At 50.6% G+C, this 23,062-nt stretch overlaps 2 protein-coding genes across 2 annotated transcripts in view; one reads left to right on the top strand and one right to left on the bottom strand.

The window, feature by feature from the left end:
- Positions 1–21,389, bottom strand: part of ft (cadherin-related tumor suppressor fat) — a 116,493-nt gene extending 95,104 nt beyond the window's left edge. Inside the window, exon 1 of the mRNA XM_075688409.1 lies at positions 18,949–21,389. Within this exon, the coding sequence (XP_075544524.1) occupies positions 18,949–21,264 (2,316 nt within the window). The 5' untranslated portion in view covers positions 21,265–21,389. The remainder of the gene's footprint in view (positions 1–18,948) is intronic.
- LOC142578815 (uncharacterized) overlaps positions 1–23,062 on the top strand; it is a 116,107-nt gene that overhangs the window by 52,808 nt on the left and 40,237 nt on the right. The window lies entirely within an intron of this gene.

Genomic DNA, 23,062 nt, shown 5'->3' with positions numbered 1-23,062 from the left:
TTTCATGCGCCAAAAAGGTCACAATGCGAAAATGCTAGGGACGCCCGAATATTCGAAACTGCCGAATAACGAATCGAACAGTGACTTGTTCGATTCGGTCTTCGAATCGAATACCGACTCGCTGTTGGATTCAGTATTCGATCGTATACTGGAACCACTATTCAATCGAATCGAATAGTGAGTATTCGTAAATGCGAATATTTTTCGAATATACATTCGAATATTTCTGAACGTTAACTGTGCCCGAATAAAGGTAAGATTGGCGCAAAGGTATGGTAAATGTTCACTTTCGCGAGCACAGTATAGACTTAAAACATGAGAACCTTCGTAGGAGCAGGCTACGCCACTTCGGTAGCCACTTTACAGGCTGCACAGCAATCGTCGCACTCTCCGATGAGCCCTGTGCATGCGAAGAAACTACTTGTTTGCTCTTAATGCTTCATCAGTAGTTTTAATAAAAAATTCTTCATAACGTACTATGTAATGACAAAAACTTGCAAATTTTAAAAATACTGGGATGTGAACACGGTTTCATATTAATTGTGATAACGGCTATTCATTATATATGCGAAAATTATTCGAAGTATTCGATATCCGATTCGATTCGCTTTTGGCACTATTCGATTCGTATTTGATTCTGTCTCAGAATTTACTATTCACACGTCCGTAGAAAATGCACTTCGAAATCCGTGACGTCACACTGCCACAGTGGCGCTGAGGCTATACGTCGCAACATTTTGTCGCTATACTATAATCAGCCCCTAACTGTGAAATGAATGTAAACGGAATTTTGAGAGGATACTGCCACGGCTGTTTGAGAACGATCATTTTGGTGGCTTCCTTAGATGAGAATTGAGGTAAAGAGGAGCATACACATAATTATACGGCGAATTGGCCAAATCGCACTGGGGCGCCTGAATGCGCTGTTTCATCCAATCATCGTCGCCCCAGGGCGCCCTGGTTCGATTTGCCGAATTCGCCAATAGTTGTTTTTTTTTTAGCGTCCATTTATGATGGCCGGCGAAATGAACAAACCAGGCGCGACTACAATTTAGGATTTGTATTTCGACATCCACGGTGCGTCGTGTGATCCACTATTGCGCGTGATGCTCTTACGTGCTCCGCGCCACGATGCCATCACGCACTCGCCTATAACACAGCCGACAGCGCGGTACAGCAATCGGCGTCAATGCCGTCGCCTCGACACAAAGGAATGTCGCGTCGCGTCTGCTGTCACTTCTTCACGGGACTGTCCGCCTCTTAGGCAAGAAAGAAGGGCGAACGGCCGAGCGAAGCCGACTCGAAAACGGGGCTTCTTATTGGGCCAACTGGTCGGCGGCTGTCTTTCGGCGCGATGCGTGCACGGTGAAGTCGTGCTGCTGCGTCGAGACAGGCGCCACCGCGCAGTCCGACCCAGGTAAATAGGTGCAGCGTGGAGGAAAGCGCAGAAATGGCGTCAAGAGATAATCAGGGGCCGAACTCGTAAACATGTTCGCACGTAATTAAGCACGATTCGTGACTGGGCCGCAGTGCCCGCGCGTTGGCTAATCACGACAGTTGGCGATATGATAACGAAGGTGCCGGACAGTGACGAACTGTTATTCGTGTGTAAATAACCTTTCGTTTTTATTCTTTTTCAGAGTTGGGTTCCTCATCAGCTCGCGCGTCACGCGCTTCTTCGGCGCTGCACTGTTTTAGTGAGGCGAGATTATATAGATCCGATGGAGAGGTTGCAAGAATGCGCGTCCAGTGAGGCTGTAAACGTGGCGCCACGAAAGCAAGGGAAAAGTTGAAGACGGACACGTAGGAGACTGGTGCAGACTGGACAAGGGGCTGTCCCGAGGCATCGAGATGCTAGACAGAGTCATCGCTGTTGGAAGAACAAAGAGGGGCTGTTGCGAACAAGGGGATGGCCGGCTTAAAGCCGGAGCTTGAGAGAGGTTGAAGGAGGAGAGGAGGCGGTCGTCCCCATGAAGAGCGCTTCCTCGAAACTGGTTCATTGCGTGAAACAGTCGGGGAGACAGCACTGTGCGGAGGCTACTGTCAGCGCAGTAACTGGGCGCCTTCACCCCCCCCCCCCCCTCCTTCTGACAGCGTTCGACGAGGTGTCACGAAAAGAGAGTCGAAAAAGCGCGCCGGCGCACTATATCGCCCCGCCGGGGGGACCGAGAGCGCGCGCGCGGCCCCGGCTGGAGATGGCCCATCCAAATCCCGCAACAACCTCTAGGTTCGCTCACGTCGCCGACGAGCGAGCCCGCATCAGAGGCAAGCAGGAAGGAAGCAAGGGGGGAGGGGGTCAAGATGAGGAGGAAGGCCTCAAACTCGTTCCGCGAGGAGGGGGCGAAGTGAGAATGCCGGCCGGCGGCGCGCTTCTTGATCTTTACGACGTTTCTCGGGCAGGGCCAATGAAGGGCTCCCTCGGACCCTATCAGCGCCGGTGGGGCCCGATAGTGATCGGGAACACCGGGGACATGCTCTGGCCGCGCACCGATGTCATGCTCATGCATTGCATTTGCCACCGGCAGCCCTAGGGGGCAAGCCTGCTGCTGCTGCTCCCTTGGGGCCAGATAGCGACCATTGTTGCGTCGGCCGCCGCTGGTCAACAACCCGTGGGCCACCGCCGCCACTCGGGATTAGCTGGGGCCCCGGACCGGTCCCCCGCCTCCGGTCCCGTCGCCGCCGCGGCGCGCGGATTAGCTCGCGCCGCGCTCCCGTGACAACCCTGCCACGTCACCGACGGTGTGCCCGCTTATTGCGCCTCCTCGATTATACGCGTCTTCGGCAGGAGCGCCTCCTCCCCCGACCGCTCCTGCCGCCGCCGCCGTCGTGGTAATTAACTCCACTGGTCATGCACCCCGCGGTGCTAGAGACGCGTTCGCTCGCACAGCGCGGCGTGCATGGGCGCGTGAGCGACTCCGATACACACGGGCAGCGCGCGCCGCTACCGTCTTGCGCGGCGCTGATGGGGCCTCCTCCGCATTAGCGCCGATTACCGTCGCTCGATGGCGAGCGCGCGCTCCAGCGCGCACGCGGGACGTTGTGTGTTTTGCCGCCACGACGACGTGTGTGTGTGCACACGACGAGGTCCCTCCTCCCCTGCGCTGCACTGTGCCCTGCAGTGCGGAGCCGAGAAATGAGCGCGAAGATGCGAGAACGCACGCAGTTCGGCGGCGGTGTCCGTTTCCAGGCGACACAGTCGAAGCGGAAGAGGGAACCCGCCGGCCGGACTCGGCACGACAGCGAAACAGGTCCGGCCGCCAGAACGGGCGCTCACTGGGTTCCATTCCACATGTAATAATTACGGGCCATTATCTCGACCGACGCGAATCTGATTGCGAGAGGTAAATACGCTCGGAGTCGCTGCCACTGCTGCCGCACGTAAACTTGTGTGTGTGTGCCCAGGGAGGTCCGTGCTATGTTCGCGCAACACGTATACGACGCCGATTTGGACGCCAACGAGCACCGGCAGGTGTCCGTCCCTGTAGCACCGCCATAGACTCCAGCAGCGCGCTCTATACACGTAGGGCTCAAGTGTTGACCCACACTCGGTCGACTCCTCCTGCCATGCCAGTCCTTTAACTGTGTGTGTGCGACGAGCATGCGTAATGCGCACCCTGGGCCACAAATAAGCGGCCAGGAGAAATTAAGGATAATGGCAGAAAAGGAAGGAAAAGAATTAAGCGAGATGCGTGGCCAAACGGTAGACCACGTGCATCGTCGTGCGGTTGCACGACATCCTCTTATAGCTGCTGGAACTAAGAGAAGCCTTTGCAAAATTTAAGCTAATGCACACCGAGGCCAGGCATCCATACTTTAGTCTGTGCGCAATGGCGTTTCGACATAATAAGCAGCGAACGTCACTTAGGTCTGTTTTGGGCTTGGCGCTGCTACAATGCAAAAATGAAGCAGAAGACAGCGACAGAATCACTCAGGTTAAGAATGCTTTCATTAAAGCGGTAGACGGCCCATCGCCGTGATAGCGAAGGCGGTGGTCAACGAAAAACGCTTCTTACGAACTACCTCTACATATGTGTACTTATCCAATCTTATGCATTTCGAACGAGAAATTAAGGGGTTTTTTTCTCAGTTGGAAGACCTGAATTCAGCGACTGTCAGCTTTCATTGCCATTATACTAACTTGTCCTTCCTCGTATGCGGATAATCAATTAGCCAGTTAGAATCGTATAAGCGTGCACGCGTCAAGCAGTGACCGCTTCCATGGCAGGTATATGAAATCGTATCGATTCTTCATGGCCGCAGTGGTCACAGGTTGCGCTGTCGGTCATGCCTATGCGGAACGCATAGACTTTGGTAAAGGCAACGCCCAACCGCAGTCGATGCAAAAGCATGGCGTCTTCACGGCGAAGCTGGAATGGCGCTATATAGGTATGTACTATAGTTTTAGCTGCAGACAGCAACAGGGCAGTGCCCCATTTCTCACGCAGTGCAAGCCACGGCTTTATGTTTTCTTGAAGCCCTATAGCTATGGTCAGGCACTCACGTTAAGCCTGTCGCAAGTGCCTCCAATTCGGGTACTCATGCGGAAAAGTCAGCGGTCCTTCTGGTTGCTCTCCAGTGACACCCTTTTAAGCTCCGACGTTTTAAAGCGGTGCGCGGACGGCTGTGATCCTCATTGTCTTAAACACCTACACGGCGCTATAATCATGTACCGTGACCAGGAGCCGCACCAAAATATAACGACTCTATAGGTATGCGTTCCAGCGTGAACCACTTCCGACTCTTAATATTCTTCTCCCCGCTACCGCTTCCTCAACGCAGAACAGCAAGGTCGATCGCAGGCGGACCTCTCTGCCTCTTCTCTCGCCTGCCCTAAAGCCCCTGCATCTACACACCACCGCCGCTTGGTCGGCGGAAACGTGTATGGAGGGGCAGCCTGCCCTCACGCACCTGGTCATTCACTTCGTCAGGCAGCAAAGTCAACGCGAAGGCGCCCTGCCGCGACGTGCTGTAAGAATGCGGACGATGGGCATCTCCACGGTACTAGATATCGGGCTATGGGCCTGGTCTGCTCTAACTGTATGGGTCCGCTGCTATAGCGTGCGTATAGCAGGCTAATTAAGCAAGCATGTGCACCTCAACTTTCGCTGCGGTTTACCGCTCCTTCACGTTCGCGTGCTGGCCGATGTATGCCTTTATTTAGTATTGCGAAGGAAGGATGCCGCATCACGCGATGTGCAAAAAGCCACACATATCGTTCAAGAGGCAAAGTCTATATATAAAAGAGCACAGCAGCGACAAAATTCAGGAAACGGGCATTATACACACACGGACCCAGAAGCGCTTCATGTATGTATGTATGTATGTATGTATGTATGTATGTATGTATGTATGTATGTATGTATGTATGTATGTATGTATGTATGTATGTATGTATGTATGTATGTATGTATGTATGTATGTATGTATGTATGTATGTGTACGTGCGTACGTACGTATACACTGGTGGAACAGAGAACTAAATGTGTACGAAAGGTTCTTGCGAAACGCCAAGTCGTCGCACGGTGATCAAATCGGGACGACCAGCTGGGCTATAGCAGTGGAAGAAAGTAATGAAAAACTCATAAATAAAAGGCGCGTTCTCTTGCTCTCATCAGCTTTGACAATTGGGCACGCGGAGTTGATGGCGCGATTTATCATCCCGTCGAGAACAAAGGAGCCCATTGTTTCCGCAGCGCGTGCCTGATTCCGAGGCCCCCGGAGCGCGAGTCCTGCGCGCGCGCATAGCTCGCTCAGGAGCGCTGCGTGAACGTGACCCGCGCCTCTCGGCTATCCGTTATCCGTGAGTGAGCGTCGACGCGGTGATAATGCTGACAGCCCGTCCCACACCTTCCTCTGTTGACGTGCGCGGGATGCGTAACCATAACCGGTGTTCTTAACGCGCTGACGGGACTGTTACGCTATCGCTGAAGGATGCGCATGAAACACGTGTTTGTGCTGAGGGCCGACATGCGTCTCCCCTTTGCTACGATGCATGGTGTTACGTGTACAGGTGCCGAGTGGGACCCCAAGATCGAAGGCATGCATGCATGAGGTCGGTCCGTACCCGGACATGACGCTGGGCATGGCATTAAAGTAAATGAAGACTTGCCTCAGAGTGAACATACCGCATTAGTGTTTTAAGAGAAAGCTATATCGACGCATAATATGACAACCGCAGGTCGAGCGCTTTCTGCTGATGCAATACCCTAAAGTACATATTCGGTCCTTTGCTTCGCTATGGCAAAGCTCGTCAGGTAGGAGTGGAATGGATCGAATAAAAGGAAACCATTAAAAAGAAAAACAAATAAAACTCACTACTTTCAACGTATACCTGAAAATACTCAAGTAGGTGGTTTTCTGCGCTTCTTGTATAGTTTTTATGTCGCAGGAATCGCCACGTGATGTAACTCATTAGAGAAATCAAACTTTAGCGTGAAGAGCCACGTCATGCAAGTAACTGCCGGAGAGACTTTTTGTCTCGGGCCAGTTCTGTGTTCCGTATGGAAAAGGAATTGAAAAATGAAATAAAAATTATCGTCCCATATAAGTCCTCGTTCATATTTTTCAGATTGGTCAGCTCGCCATCTGAGAACTGTATGTGCCTCTTCACAGGTGGTAATTGTTCCACGGCAACGCTCCTGCACCCTTCCTTCCTTCCTTCCTTCCTTCCTTCCTTCCTTCCTTCCTTCCTTCCTTCCACCCATACCTTATATAGAGGAGGAAAAGCACATTTGAGCATGATGATATGAGTGAGAATGATTCTTGGTGCTTAACTTCCCGCATCAGCATTGTGAGCTGTGGAGGACGCAGTATATTGTGGATACTTCCGGAGTACTTTGAGTTCTCTTGGCCACTCGAAGTTCCTTGCATGTGCCGCAGATAAATCTTAGTACACGGACACTTTTGCCATTCGCCCACATCCAAATGCGATTGCCGAGCCAGGGATTCATTCCCACGACCTCATGTCCAGCCGTGTCGAACGCCGTAGCCACTTAAGCCACTGAGTGACATGCAGAGTAAAAATAAATGCCAGAAAAGTGCACTGAATGTAAGCACTGGGTACTGGACTAAGCATCTACGAGACTACAGTGACAGGCAGGCTGTACTTTGCTGCACTTTGTATCAGTTTACGATTATCGTAGACGACGCAGGGGTAGATGTGTAGTTCATGTTTCTGTTTGCTTTATTTACACCGTGCTTGACCCTGCGGCACGCAAGGTCACGTGCTCTAAACGAACCTGACGGGCAGGCATGGGGACGAAGCTTCAGTGACAGCTGCACCCCGCGACGGTCGTCTATAGAAGCGCGCGTCCTTTCGTGAGACCGCTGTGGCCGGCGCAGAGCGTCTCATGCGAGCATTCCGCGGTCACACCACGCAGCAGGATTTCCGGAAGTGCTGCATTGCTGTACTCGATGGGCATCTTTTGGTAGTAACGGAATGTACAGCTTTAGTACAGAACTTTATCACTGCTGCGTTATTGCGTTGCCGGCGTGGTAATGCGACAAATTGCTTCAGCTTTTGTGTTGCCCGGAGGAAATATTTATTTAATGCGTGGCCAACTGGGTTTCCGTACACTGTAATGGGACTGCCGTGGCTGTGCTTTGATTCTGCAAACACCTGCATCGTAAGATACGACTAAATCGCTGAAATTTGCTTGTTAAAGGGACACTAAAGCAAAACAACAAATCAGTTTAGACTAATGAAGCATTGTTTGAGAACACTGCAGGCAGTCATTTCAAAACAATAGTTCGATTATTAGATGAGGAAATGGAGGTAAAAGTATCAGTATTTGAATTTCGCGCTGAAACCCCGACATCGGTACGTCAGTGTGACGTCAGGGATTCCAAAGTATGTTTTCGCATTTGGGCCTCGTTGGCTGAGTAAAGGTTCCCGAAACTGGGCGTGTTTAATATTTGATTCTTTTAGAACACAATGTAGTCAATCTGTACCGCCATGTAATTAAGTAGGCCGTAAAAGATGCCATCGGAATCCATGACGTCACAGAGACCAGGTGCGGGAACTTCAAGGAGGCGTCGCCACCCGTCTTTCGTTCTTGCGCTTTTTCTGGCTTACCAAGCGTCTTACCATAGTAGGAGTGGTGTTGGTGTCCTAGAGAGGTAATTTACTGATGCAGAAGAAATCATTTTTCTCTTTAGTGTCCCTTTAAATCCACACGTAATTGTGATAGCCATATTGGGGGCAGCTCACAGTGGGGACAAGGGGTCAGTGCGCTCCACCTCTCCTTCTCCTCCCTCAAGCAAGCTTAAGGGGACGAATATTTCCTTCGTATGACTCCTTGCAGAATTCGCAGATGGATGGATGGATGGATGGATGAAAAACATTATTAGGGTCCTTTAGGGCGCGCACTAGCGCGCAGCGGGCCGCTCCCACGTCGGGACAGAGAGGCCGAGCCTCTCCGCCGCGTCGCGGGCCCGTTGGACAGCCCATAACTGTTCTTCGAGGTTGGGGCTGTGTAGGACCGCATCCCAGCGTGAAGTGTTGCTTTCATCGCCGCGTAACGCGGGACATCGGCAGAGCATGTGAGGTAAGTTCGCTAAGTCATTGCATAGTGCACATGCATTTGTTGTCTGAATTTCGGGGCACATCTTGAGAAATAGCAGGGAGTTTGGGTATGCCCCCGTCTGTAGAAGCCTTAGTGTCAAAGCCTGAGGTCTATTGAGTTTGCAATGTAGGAGGGGGTAGATTCTCCGAGCCAAATAAAAGTGCTTAGTAATTTCGGTGTACGAGGAAGGAGAGTCCCGATTGTCAGTACCCCCAGCGTCACGCTGCCCGGTAGCTACGCGGTTGATGATCCCTCGCGCAGCTCCGTGTGCCGACTCATTGAGGTTGGGTGGGGCACCCTCGATCTGTCCCATGTAGGCTGGAAACCAGATCAATGTGTGTGGCTTGATCTCCTTGCTTCCTAGTATCCCTAGGGCCAGCTCGGATATGGTTCCTTTGGCAAATGCCCTAACAGCTGATATCTGCCTATGAAAAATATGTGATTCGGAGTGATGTGTCATGTGTTATAATGAAGGTATGAGGACGCAGAATAAAGAGTGCGAGTTTTCTGCCATGTCATTTCTGATTAAATATTCGTAAACTAATCTATTTGAGGTACTTGGGAACTTTGCAGCTAGCTGTAGCATGAAGCTATGAGCCGCAGTGAAGGCGCTGATGATATCTTGCGAAAAAACAGCAGATGGAATCTCTGCAAGCAAAAATGGCGACGCTGCTGTTCGCTTGACCTGAAGTCAGCAGTTTCCATAAGTTTCGTTATCAGAACTGCAGCGCCCTGTCCGGTCAGATTAGGTAACTTAAGCATAATTATGGAGGACAGTTTCCACGCTTTTTAAAACCCACTCATGTACGCGCATTTTTTTAAGCATCTCGTAAACAAATGTAGTCCAGGCACTCGCAAGTAAAATTTAAGAAATCGAGGTAACGTTTCCTGCCATTATACAACACGATGAGGCGCGGCGAAAATGTGTGCGCATGTATATATATATATATATATATATATATATATATATATATATATATATATATTGCACCGCACATTTATATCGTACGCGGTGCATGTTGCCAGAAGAAGCTGGGGGTGCTGCATGCATTGGCAGCTCCAACTGCTCGAGACAAAAACCGTCCATGCGGAAGAGAACGCGGCGAGTGCCAGGTTGGGCGAATAGAAAGAAGCATAGCCGGCGAACGAGAAAACACGGTTGGCAATGCGCATTTAACACCATTCGGTGCAAGTAGTGAAAATAGGTGTCGGCATCATCAATGCGCCCGAAATGCTGCGTTCTTGAGCACGCATGCTGTCTGTTTCAGCGGCTGTTACAGATGTATAGTATACCTGTAACAGACAGTGCATACAGTTTGCGGCATACAAATGTGTGCCGATTCGCGCCTTTAGCTTTGTGGCATGCCCGGACTGTGGGTAAACCCAACGTCTGTTGTTCTGAGGATAACAGAGCTCGAATTGAATTGTACTCTGGGGTGTTATTTGTCAAGATCACGATTTCATTATGAGGCACGCCCTAGTAGAGGACTCCGGATTAATTTTGACCACGAGGGGATCTTTAACGTGCCCCCAATGCACGGGACAGGTTTTTTTTTTTTTTTCTTCACCGTCATCGAAATGCGGCCACCGCGGCCGGGATTTGATCCCACGACCTCGTGCTCAACAGAGAAACACCACAACCGCTAAGCCACCGCGGCGGGTGAGCAACAGAGCTGAATGAGACAAATTATAGTTACGTTTAATTGCGTAGGCGTGTTTTCCCCTGCTGTGAATGCGTTCTGTAGGTGTGTACCGCTTGATACTTCGTCCATTTTTTTTTTCAATCAGAAGCAGCGCTGCATGGCAAGGCTGTGGCACGACAGACTTCTGCAGCTTCCATTATAGCCTAACGCCTCTCTCCCTCTCTCTAAAAGCTTCGCACAATATGAATGACGGGGCAGTGGGTCAGCGCAATATGCCATACTATAAAGGTTTCACAATTAATTAGCACAGACAGATAGACAGAAAGAGGAGAGAGAGGGAGAAAAGAAACGCTGTGCGCGCGTTTCGTGAAGCAGCTCTCGAGCTTTCGTTCCTCGCAAGTGAGGCTGCTTTAATTCGCAACTTTCTGGATGGAAAGCTGCGCTATCTGCTGTTTGCTTTGTTTCTTGCTTTGCACATTCGCCTGCGTTTGGCAACTGCCGGGATGCATTGTTTTGGTTTGAAAAACAAAATGCAGCAGTGGCCGACACAATTGGAATGTAGGTCTTTGTTATTCGACGTGATTACTCTCTCTCTCTCTCTCTCTATATATATATATATATATATATATATATATTGCTCAACAGGATTGACGTTTCTTTGCTGCTGTTTGTAATGCACGGTAATGACGTGCAGTCAGGCGGCATATCGCTTCTAACCTTATTTCCTGCAGAAACATCGTATCGAATAACCAGCGATGTAAAGCTGCCCCTATGTTCAAATATATGAATGAATGAATGAATGAATGAATGAATGAATGAATGAATTTATTATTGTTTGTTTGTTAACTATCGTGCTGCTTGGTCGGCGATGCAATATGATGAATGTGTGGGTGCAGGTGACGAAGACGCGCCAGAGTGTGCATAACGACCTCATCCGACGGAATATCAAACTCTCTCTCATTGCAGCGAAGCGTGTAGAGCTCGGGAGGTAAGACCGCCTGTTTGGATATATGGTCGCAGGAGAGACAAGACCAATCCTCGACTGTACAATTCAAGAAAACGAACTTGTTTCCCATATTTTGAGGCAATAAATGTTGGAGGGAGGCTGCACAGTGAGCAAATCAACGCAGTGTTAAGAGGAAGCTTTAGCTCGAGTGCTCCTATCTAAATACACGTAAAAGGAGAATTCGTTTTTCTCGGCAACCACTGCACCAAATTTGACGAGGTTTGTTGCATTTAAAAGACAAGCTTAAAATCTAGTGACTGTTCGTTTCGAATTTTTGAGTTAGGTCGTCAATTTTTTATTAAAAATTGGCAAAAATCGTAAATTTTCAAAAAACGAAACTATCAAGTTTACAACTCTGTAACTCAACCACTAAAAACGATAATACAATCATGTGAATCGCATCTAATAGCACGTTTAAAGCGGACAAAATTGATATGTTACACATGAATATAAAAAAAATTTAATCATAGGGAAATACAACTTTTGCAAAACCATTGTAACCAACGTAACAAATTCACGTAAGATGTAAAATGACATATTGAATTTGTCCGCTTTGAATGATCTAATGGATGCCGTTTACAGAACCGCGATATCAGTTCTTGATGCAGAGCTATGAATTTGTAAACTTCGTGCTTCTATTTTTTTCAAACGGTCAAATATTTGAAAATAGTTTTAAGAAAATTCAAGTCCTAAATCGAAATTCCGCTTCCAACAGTCACTAGAATTTAACTTTCTCTTTCAAATAAAACAAATTTCATCAAAATCGGTCCAGGCGTTATCTCATAAAAACGTTTTTGCGTTTTACATGTATTTGAATAGGCCGCGTCGGAGTTGGGCCCGAGCTAAAGCTTCCTCTTAACGAAAGTCTCAAAAAGAAGAAACAGAGCCGCCACAATAAACAAAGAAGATATATCCCGTCAGAAAGCCAGCCCGGATGCCTACAGGTGTTTGGGGCTCGAACCGCGGGGAATCGCGCAGCTTGCGTCGGGCACTCGGGAATGAACTAATAAGGCTGTCTTCATTTATGCATCTGTAATGTGCCCATGCGCCGGCTACAGTCAGCTGCACAGTCAAGCGATCGCAAAGCGTTACTGTACGTGGATGGCTCTGTATTTACGACCAATGGTTAGCCTGACGCCAGCTGAATTTCGTTGTGAGTGATACGGTCTAACAGCGAAATATATACAGCCGGTCACACACACACACACACACACACACACACACACACACACACACACACACACACACACACACACACGCACACACGCACGCACACACACACACACACACACACATATATATATATATATATATATATATATATATATATATATATATATCCCTGAAACTGCTAGGTGGCCCGACGACGACGACGAGCTCAGTGGGGCGTTTTTCTTAAATCTATACGCGACGCTTTACTTTTTTTTTTCCTTCAGTGTTTAGTACCCATTCTTCGTTGTCGTGACGACAAGATGAGAATGCATTTCTGGCACGGCCAATGAACGGCCTCATCAAAAGCCTAAACAACCCAAAGCAGCCGTTGTTGTGAAAAAAAAAGGGGGGTTCTAGCAAGCCCATATTTCGCGCGTAATGACGCGCGCCACGCAGAGGGACGCGCGCGTGCGCTCGGGACGGCGACTGCGAAATAGATTCGGTTAATGTACTTTAAATACATCCGCTGCGTATCGCGCGAGGGCACAGTATTCTCGCGCGTCTGTGGAGGGAAATAAAGGGGCATTATAGCATTACGGCTTCCCACCCTCCCAGCCTTCGGCATTCCTCGCCTTCATTGACGGAGGGAAGCGACGGCACCGGCGCCTTTTCTAGAAAAAAATTAACAAACAAACAAAGAAAAGTTGTGCCTCGCCGCCCCGGCAGCGGCAGCCGGCAGCAGCGCGGCGCGATTAGGCAGGTTTGATTTACGCGCGACATCGCCGTAACCCGTTTGCAGGGGTTCTCTCTATACCATCGAGCTGCCCTTTCCTTCTTTCCCATCGCAACAACCTGTTATATATATATATATATATATATATATATAGGGTGGCGCTGGCACGAGCAACCTCACGACGCATTGTTTAGAGGCACCGCACACAACCAGCGGTGGACCGTGCTTTATTTCGCGGTTTTCTCTCGCGAACTACGTGACCGTGACGTTGACGCCTCTTCAGATTTTTTTTCCCTTTCCACGGCGAGAAAACGCCTTCCGACGATCGCGACGCCTCGATGCTCCTTTTCGTTCTCGCTTCTTCTAGTTCCTCGGGCCTTCCCCGGCGATAAAAACGCTATCGCGATGAGGCCCTTTCTCCTTCGGCCGCTTTTGTTACGGACACCGTGGAAATGGGAGCACGGTCGCTGCCGGAGCGAGGTTTTGTTTTTGCCGGACATCTTATGCGCGCGTGTACAAGTTTTGTCTTCCCTGATATACGAGAGCCGTTCTTTCTGGAAGCGGAATTCCGAAACTGGGGAGATGGGGTGGAAATGCCGGATGCACGAGTATAGTATATATGGTACGGCGTCATGGTACACTCTGAAACAAATGTACACCCTTTGGGTCGTATGTTGCCACACAACGATAATCGTCATCTGTATTCCTTGTGTTTCCTTTCTTGAAAATGCCACCCTCGCTACTTTCCTGTCGAGAATGTTCTGTCGTGCTGATAACGCGCATGCCGTTCGTGACTTGGAAGTACCGGGCTTTAGCGTTAAAGCAAGGAAATACGGACAAGATAGATGAGGAGTATTGTTGTGTGGCAAGATACGACCCAAAGAGTGTAACTTTGCTTAAGAGTGTATTGTGCGTTTTCTCCGCTGTGCTCAATGCGCATGAGCGGCTTAACGTTTCACTGCCCGTATTGAGCCTTGGGTGGGGGGAGTCGACTTGGATGGAGGCTTCGCGGTCGCGGCAGTGAAAAGACGTGACGCGTACGCGGTGGCGTCGGCCTTTGTGGACAACGCGTACGGCGTGTTCGAGGTGTGAATTCGGGGGAACACGGTTGTACAAGTCGAGACGCAGTGTGCCCTCCTGTAACGTCCGGCAATGACGGCCGAGTAAGCAGTGACACCGACACTGCAGCGCCGAGAAATAGTTACGCACTGAGAATACGAAGCTGTAGACATCGCGAAACGTCGGTTGGTAGAACCTGTACGAGTAAACGGTGTGACACCTAATGAAAAGATGACGAGGTTAGATCGCTGTAGGAAATCAGATTTTGGCCCGACGCAGTAACTACTATGACTGCCCGATGTGAGTGGCATCGGCCAATGTAAACTCTTGGCCAACCCCCGTTGTGGGTATGTACGTGTGATAGCATGGAAATGATCATTATAATCAACATGCGGGCTCTTTTATTGGCTGATTCCTCGTTGCGGGTATGTCCCATAGTATGGGGATCGTAATCACCAACACGTGGCGATCGTCGCAAAGAGCTAATGCAGATCTAAAGCACTCGGTGGACTTTACGTTAAGTGAAGCTTTCGTGAAGCATTAATGAAATGCTATAAATTTGTATAAGCATACGTGGACTGAACTAATGCACAGAACTTTGCGACTCATGTACTGTTGGGCTGCATATTTTTTATTTATCCAGTGTTCTACTGAGTGCCATATTTCGTGTCGCTATTCTCCCTTTTTACGCAAATTTGGTTCCTTTGCCAAGTGACAAGTAGTAGCCGGTGCCACCATAAAGGCGCTAACCTCTCCTAATATTCATTTCAATGAAAAAAAAAAGCTATAAATTTGAGCTTTTCATTCCTGTGTCTTTGGCCTAAAGGTAACTGGCCCGAGCATGTGCTTTGCATACCCGTGTCACGCAATCTGACAAGTCTTATACAGGCTTCAGCCACTGCGACAGGTTCTTCCCCTGCTGACCCCATCCTATTGTTTTCCTTTGACGTCCCGAGACAAACTGAAAGGCCACAGACGTCGTAATCTCTAGGAGCAAGCTATGGAGCCGAGTACCGTTAAGTGGTATTTTGTCTTAAGTTCCGTTGCCCCACTTGGTCAGCGTTACATCTGCAAACGGTCTAGGTGTCATGGGGAATCTGGGCTACGGTAGTTTGTCTGCTGGCTTGATATAAAGGTATGGGAACAACACAAGTGTGCTTGTAAAGTATCATGTCCGCTGCTCTCCCTTCAGTATCTCATTGCAAACTGAGTCAGTTGGTATCACGCATTCGAGAAAACATTCGAAAGCAAAGCTAGCGACTAATGACAGCGTGGTGTTTCTTATTCTCTCTGGCCTCCTTTAAGTGCCGCTTTGTTGAGGTCGCTAGATGATGGGTTTATTGATATCGTTCGAAACGAGTGATGCTCGCCAATAAGTAGCGCGAGTCTCACAATCTCCCGAAATTTGTTTTTAATAAGACTAAATTAAAGGGACACTAAAGGGAAAGATTATTTCTTGTGCATCAGTAAATTACCGTTCTACAACACCAAAAACACCACTCTTACAACGATAAGACGTTTGGTAAGCCAGAAAAAACGCAAGAACGAAATACGGGTGGCGACGCCTACTTAAGTTCCCGCACCTGGTTACTGTGACGTCTTGGATTTTGATGGCATCTTCTAGGGCCTACTAATTATATATAGCGGTACAGATTGACTACATTGTGTTCTAAAGGAACCAAATATTAAACATGGCAAGTTTCGGTAATCTTTATTCAGCCAACGCGTCCCAAATACGAAAACACACTTTGGAATCCCTGACGTCACGCTGACGTACCAGCGCTGGGGTTTCGGCGCGAAATTCAAATACTGATACTCATTTTCTCATCTAATAATCAAACTATTTTTTTTTTTAAATGACTGGCTGCAGGGTTCTCAAACAATGCTTCATTAGTCTAAACTGATTTATTGTTTCGCTTTAGTGTCCCTTTAAGCGAATGGTTAGGGGCGATAACTCGACGGACCCGCCGTGGTTGCTCAGTGGCTATGGTGTTGGGCTGCTGAGCACGAGGTCGCGGGATCGAATCGCGGCCACGGCGGCCGCATATCGATGGGGGCGAAATGCGAAAACATCCGTGTACTTAGATTTAGGTGCACGTTAAAGATCCCCAGGTGGTCGAAATTTCCGGAGTCCTCTACTACGACGTGCCTCATAATCAGAAAGTGGTTTTGGCACGTTAAACCCGATAATTTTTTTTTATAACTCGACGGCCTTTCGTGCAGTTAATTGAACACTGAAGAGACACATTAAACCAGTCGAGACTATTAAGTATTCTTCAAAACTCTATTTTCGCTATTGTCGCGGTAAGAGCTGGATTATTAAAGAATGTATATAAGCTAAACTTCTTTTTCTTTCAATTTTGCGCGGAAACCACAGCGCCGGTATGTCGGTGTGGCTTCGTGTATTTCAGAGTATTTTATTTCTTGTATTCGGACAGGAGCGCAGTAAAGCTTATCACAACCTGCTAAGTTCAGTATCTCCTTAAGAATGTAATGTATTGCACCTTTACCTATATAAAAAAAAAATTAGCTGCGCCCGTGCAGACGCCATCAAAATGACTGACGTCATGGCGAGCTGTTGCGGTAACTTCAAGGCGGCGGCGCCACTTGTCTTTCCGTTTTGCGTCTTTTCTCGCTTATCAAGCCTATGGCAGGAGTGGCTTTCATGACATTGTATGGAAACGTATTTTAATAATAGCAGTCAACCTAATCCCTCTTCGTTGTCCCTTTAACCGATTTATGCCAGTTATGTAGGTTTCGTTACAGTAGTCGACGACGCGGTCGTATACGCGTATGCTAGTCTCAAAAAGTCACGCATTGCGCCACGAACTAGTGCACAAATTACATTAATTGCTGCAACAATCGCGGCAGTTGTCGTTAATCGTTGATGACATTGCTCGTCCTCTAAATGGCTTCATCCGTGGTTTAGGCCCGCCGGTAGCACGAAATGAAGGCAGCGCGCGCGGCCACAGACACACGCGGCGCACAATGCGAGCTATACGTGCGGCACGCCAATTTTCACTGAGCTAGTCGGGCGCGCAGGCCGCGTCCATTAATCACGCAGGCCGCGCGTATTTCCACTGGTGCATGTGCGCGCTGCGTGACGAAAGGGAACAACTCACTCTAATTGGGACTCGTGGCATTCTGCTACGCACTGCGAACCGGTTGACTCACAAATTCGGCTACTAACGCGAGCGGGCTGCCATCTGTCATGACTTCTGCTGCCAACACGGCCGCGGTATTTCGAAACACGTGATACTGCGCGCTCAGCGTCCCAGAAACAATTACACGGCCATCGCAGACTTTGTTGCCTTCCTTTTGTCTCTCTAACTTCTTTGCCAGACCGCTTTTCTGAAGGGGAAGCTGCTCGGCAGATTGAAAGTTCTGGCGTACAGAGATGCGAAAGATTACCAGCGAAGCATGGCGGAGAGATCTTCAGACTGAGCTTAAGTCAGTGCGCGCTCAAATTTCGGTTCGCCGAAATAGTGAGAGGTGTTTGCACGTTGAGCTCTTAATAATTAGCTCACTAAGCCGCGAAACTCGCCGCATTGTTGGCCGTAGTGGAGTCATGCTTTCAGCCGCATACACTAATGCGAATACCAAAGCGCTTTCACAGCGGCTTTTAGTAACCGGATGGCATTGATTTTTTTTTTTTTGTTGTTGTTGTTGTTTTGTCGTCGCCGTCGTAATTGTTTACAAAGAAGGCACGAGTTTTGTCAGTTATGGGGATCACTATGACGGGCTCAGCACAGAGAGAGAGAGAGAGAGGCAAAGGAAAGAGAGGGAGGTTAACCAGAGATTATCTCCGGTTGGCTACCCTGTACTGGGGGAGGGGCGAGGGCAATGCGTCCATTTGCATGGTGCTCTTTCGCTATACATGGCCCATGCGCCAATAAACTCCATTAATCATCACTAAATGTGTCTGGGCAAGCTACAAAGTTTACGATTACGTGCAGCACCTTGACGTGTTAAAAAGCAGCGGAGCCCCGGTATTTTTATCCGGTACATGAATCTGATTGCAAGTTTCTGCTCGGTACAGTAAGACGCGTGTTCGTGTCGTCGCTATACAGACATCTTATCGTTGCTCATAGAATGGAGGCTGGGTAAAATATTGAGGAAAACGCTTGAGAAAACAAGAAACTACGACAGACGCTTAAAAAAATTTAGGACACCAGAATCAAACTGCGTCAGAAGGAGCAGGTAGTTGAAACATTTGAAGGCATCGTCACTTTCTCGAGCATAATCTTATTATTCTGTAATTCACTCATAGTTGCACGCATGCCCGTAATTGGTTTCACCGAACGATACACAGCAAGCGCTTTTCACAGTTTCTGCGTGAGAATGACGAGCGAGTTCTGCTTGAGAGTGTGGAAGAAATCATCGCGGACCACACTCCCAAGCGCGTAGTATTGCTCTTTAAAAATACTGGCCCTAATTGCCCGTGACACCGAGTGCGTTTTATGTAGAGGCAAGCGTCTATCTTACGTATACTATGTGGAAGATAGTCGCGGTTTCTGTCGGTCGCCGAACTTGCACCACCACCATCTTTGCTTGCTCTGTTCAAGGTTGCTGTCTCGAGCTGGAAATTTCACACACACCGTTAGCAAGACTTCTTGGAGCCAGGACTCGCTATAGCGTACGAGCTGTGTATTCACGTTAAGGCGGTTAAAGGAGCGGCAACATGACACTATAGGAAACAGCCTGAAAATCGTACAAGTCCAGGACTTCCGCCGAATGTCACCAGGGATAACGAAAAATAAAGCGATTAAGAACTGGGAGATGAGAACATACCTGTATTTCGTAACGGGCCTGATGTTCCAGTCGTAGCTCCTGCGTGGTTTCCAACGTTCCGGACGTGGCGTCGATGCAGAATTTTCCCTGAGCTCCGGCCAGAATGGAGTAAGCCACCCGGGCATTGTTCCCGTCGTCCTGGTCGGTCGCGGTGACAGTGCTCACGAAGCTTCCCGGCGGTGCTCCGTCGGCAAGCTCCACAAAGTACTGCGTCGGGTAGAACTGCGGTCGGTGATCGTCAACGTCCAGGACCGAGAGCTCGACCGTGGCTGTCGAAGACTGCGCGGGATTGCCCTGATCACGGGCTACCACAATCACGCTGTACGCGTCCTGCCGCTCGCGGTCGAGGCTCTGCTTGGCGATGAGCCTACCGTGAACTTCGTCCAAGTGAAACATGCCCGGGTACATGAGCTCGACTTCAGGCGCCAGGCTGTACGCGACGCTGCCGTTGGAACCGAGGTCTCCGTCGGCCGCCGACAAGACGGTGACCAGCGACCCTGGCTCCGCGTTCTCTGGTATGGAAGCCTTGAACGAAGTCAGCGCGAATGCCGGCGCTTGGTCGTTCTCATCCAGTAGCTGGACGCGTAGAATAGCGTGAGCCCAGCGCGGGTTCGGACCGCCGTCCTTGGCTGAAATCTTAAGTTCGATAAGATCCTGCTGCTCGCGGTCTATGGACCGAGCAGTGGTCACGAGCCCTGTCGCCGGATCTATGCGGAACCACAACTTTTCATTGCCCGATGATATGGCGTAGGACAGCCGCGCATTTATTCCCGTGTCTCGATCCGTAGCTGTTACCGCTGCCACGAAGCTACCCGCAGGCGCTAGCTCACTGAGCTGCGAGGAATACTCCGACTGCTCGAACACCGGCTCGTGATCGTTGACGTCGTTAACGAGGATCAGGAGAAATGCTGTCGACGACCGGGGCGGAGAACCTCGGTCAGTTGCGACCACAGTGAGGTTGTACCTGCTGACCTTCTCGCGATCCAGAATTCCGTTCACGCGCACTATGTCGAAACTGGGCGTGGGCTCCAGTCGAAAATGGCCCAGCTCGTTGCCACCTCGGATCTCGACGACAGTGTCGCCGTTGGGGCCCTCGTCGTGGTCGATCACGCTCACCGCAGCCACCACGGAGCCGTTCTGCGCGTTCTCGTCCACAGTGGCGTAGCTGTCCGGCGCCGTAAACACACGGAAGCGAATCACAGGTTCGTGGTCATTGGCATCGACCAGACTGACGGTCACGTAGGCTCGTCCATCCTGACGGGGCGAACCGTGGTCGTGCGCGAACACGGTGAACACACAACTGCGCGGCGCGTCGGGTCGGCTGCGCTTGCAGCGGGGCGGCCCCGTCGACGCTGTCCGCAACACACCGGTGTCCGCGTCGATGGCAAAATCCGCCTGCACAGCGGGGTCGAGGAAATAGGAGAGCTGCGCGTTGACCCCGGCGTCAGCGTCCGTGGCGCGTACTTGCAGCACGCTGGCGCCTGCGGGGAGGCTCTCGTTGATGCTCACAAAGTAGTCACTGTGATCGAACATGGGCGGGTTGTCGTTCACATCGACCACGGTCACATTCACCTGAAGATGTCCTAGACGCGGAGGCGTGCCCCCGTCGCGAGCCGACACGTTGAGCGTGTACGAATCGCGCGCCTCTCGGTCCAGCCGACCCGTGGTTTCCAGGTGCAGGAAGGGCGTCTCTCCGCTCGGGTTCGTGGTGACCACCAACCGAAACTTGGCGTCCTCGTTGCCCCCCACGATGCGGTAGTCGGTGCTGAGACCGTTGGCGCCAGCGTCCCCGTCACTGGCCGTGTCGAGGATGACTCGAGTGCCCACATTTGCACTCTCGGAAAACGCCACGTTCAAGCTCGACTCGGGGAACTCGGGCGCGTTGTCGTTCACGTCGAGCACCCGCAGGCGTACCTCGATCGGGTATGTCGGCTGGCTGCTGAGCACGACCAGGTCGAAGCGGTCGCTGGCCAGCTGCTCGCGGTCGATCTCCACCGCCGTCCGGATGGCGCCCGACTCTGGGTCAAGGGTGAACTCGGCCGGCTGCTCGTTGAAGCGGTACGTGAAGTTAGCGCGCACAGGTATGTATCCGACCAGCGTACCCGCGGGCTGTCCCTCCTCCAGTTCAAGCAGCACCCGCGTGTCGGCCTGCCGCGAGCGCATGGCCGGCAGCGCCTCGGACGGCTCCGTGTTGACGGTCAGGCAGGCCGCCGGCGCCACTGCAGCGAGTAGCTGCAGCAGCGGGAGAAACAGCAGCGGACGACGCGCCATTAGCCACCGGCGGCGCGGCATCGGCCGCCGTTCTGCAGACGCCATCAGGGCAGCGCTGCCGCTGGGTCCCGGCCTGGCTGGGGCCACGGGCGCTCGGTGGCCGGTGTCCCAGCCGATGGTTGGGCTCCTGGCCTCATGTCGGCGGCGTCGGCAGCGCGGCTTTCTCTGGCCTCTGCGCCAGCAGGCTGCTCTGCTGCTGCCTCGCGGGCCCCCCTCCGCGGGAAACCTGCTCCTGCGAGACGGCATTCCAGCGTCCGGGAAAGGGGGCCCTGTGACGTCATGTCCCCCTCTTGCGAGGAGCAGCGGTGGTGGCAGGACCCCCCCAGAAAAAAGAAATGTGAGAGGAGGTAGGGGGGGTTTCCTCCTCGCCTCGCCCCTGGAATGCGCAGCCTGACGCTGCTGCTCCTCCGGCAGCCGCTCCTTCTTCGGACGGCGCTGTGTCGGCCGGAGCTCGGAAGCGGCGGCTGAGAGGACCGCGCGAGGCGGCGCACTGCGCACGCGGGTGCTTACCGAAGCAAGACCGGGAGGAATGCGCGTCGCCAGTGGCCGTCCACGCGACGATTATCCCGCGCTTTTCTCTTTTCTTGGCCCGCTGCTCTCTCACCTGGCCGTGAATTGGACGGGGGGGTGAGGAACGCTGCTGCCGCCGCCGCACCGCTTATGTGCGCGTTCATAAGCCGCGCGTGAGATGTCTTTTCACTGGCGCATGAGCGGCTGGTTAAGATTCCGGGCACAGCGCCTTTAGAAGAAGAGAGGCAAAAAACCTGCCGAGAAAGAGAGTTCGAGGATTGTGTTGATCACCGAAAAGGGTGGACACGGCACAGCAGCGACGGTTTAGTCCGTCTTGCCGGTCTGGCAGCGCCACACAAAGGCCATTCATTTCGGCTGTGCTCCCCGACGACGTATTACACAGTGTCCCCAGGTCGCTCCTGATGCGCTCCTTTCAATGGCACGTACGCACGCTCTGTGCTTATCTCTCCTCTTCTGTCTTCATGTAACATCACGCTTTCTGGGATGCGAGACGCAATGAATAAGTTCATGGAGCCTATTGAGCGAAAATATCGTTAATCCTTGGGACTGCTTCGATACAATTTCGATTATTCTGTCGAAGAGAAGTGAATCGGGAACCATAGGTGGTTCAGCGCACTCAGCTCCACGTTTTCATTTTAGTGCCAGAGGGCCCCAATCAAGTTTATGAATAGCAAGCTGCGAACCTGGCCAGTCATCCTTCCGCTATTCATGCACCTCATAATAAAGGTCTGAAAAATAAAATAGGCCGTTAAGCCATGTTTCATTGTGACGAGGAACTGGACTACGAGCTGCAGTTGGTGTCGTCTAATCAAGAGCGCGGTCAGGCAAAGCCACGCGGTACTGCATAGGCCGTGTCGTACGCTTAGTCTCGAGCGCCAGAACATCTCGCTAGCTGGCACTCTAGTGCCTAATTATTTTGAAAGAGAGTACAGTATCAATATGAATGCTCTTAATTATGCATGTTTCTATTTGTGTTACGGGGCAGCATCGCAATATATATATATATATATATATATATATATATATATATATATATATATATATATATATATATATTCTCTGGCGTTTCGTTGATTAGACATGAATGCACGCACGTACAGATGAAAATAAACTTCGAACGAGAACTTGATTTTACTCGCGACTAACGAAAACTAGACCTCGATACCTCCTCCCGTAACGACGCCCACTGCGGCGTATGCCCAGGTCTCAGCATAAATCAGTAAGCCGACGGGCATTAAATTACGTCCTGCACTACAAGAAAAGTTTTTCAGTAAAGACTGGGACGGGAGAATGAGTCCACCGTAGGGCAGCA

Source organism: Dermacentor variabilis, chromosome 4, assembly GCF_050947875.1.
Source record: "Dermacentor variabilis isolate Ectoservices chromosome 4, ASM5094787v1, whole genome shotgun sequence".
NCBI lineage: Eukaryota > Metazoa > Arthropoda > Arachnida > Ixodida > Ixodidae > Dermacentor > Dermacentor variabilis.
This window is presented reverse-complemented; position numbering and strand designations above follow the sequence as displayed.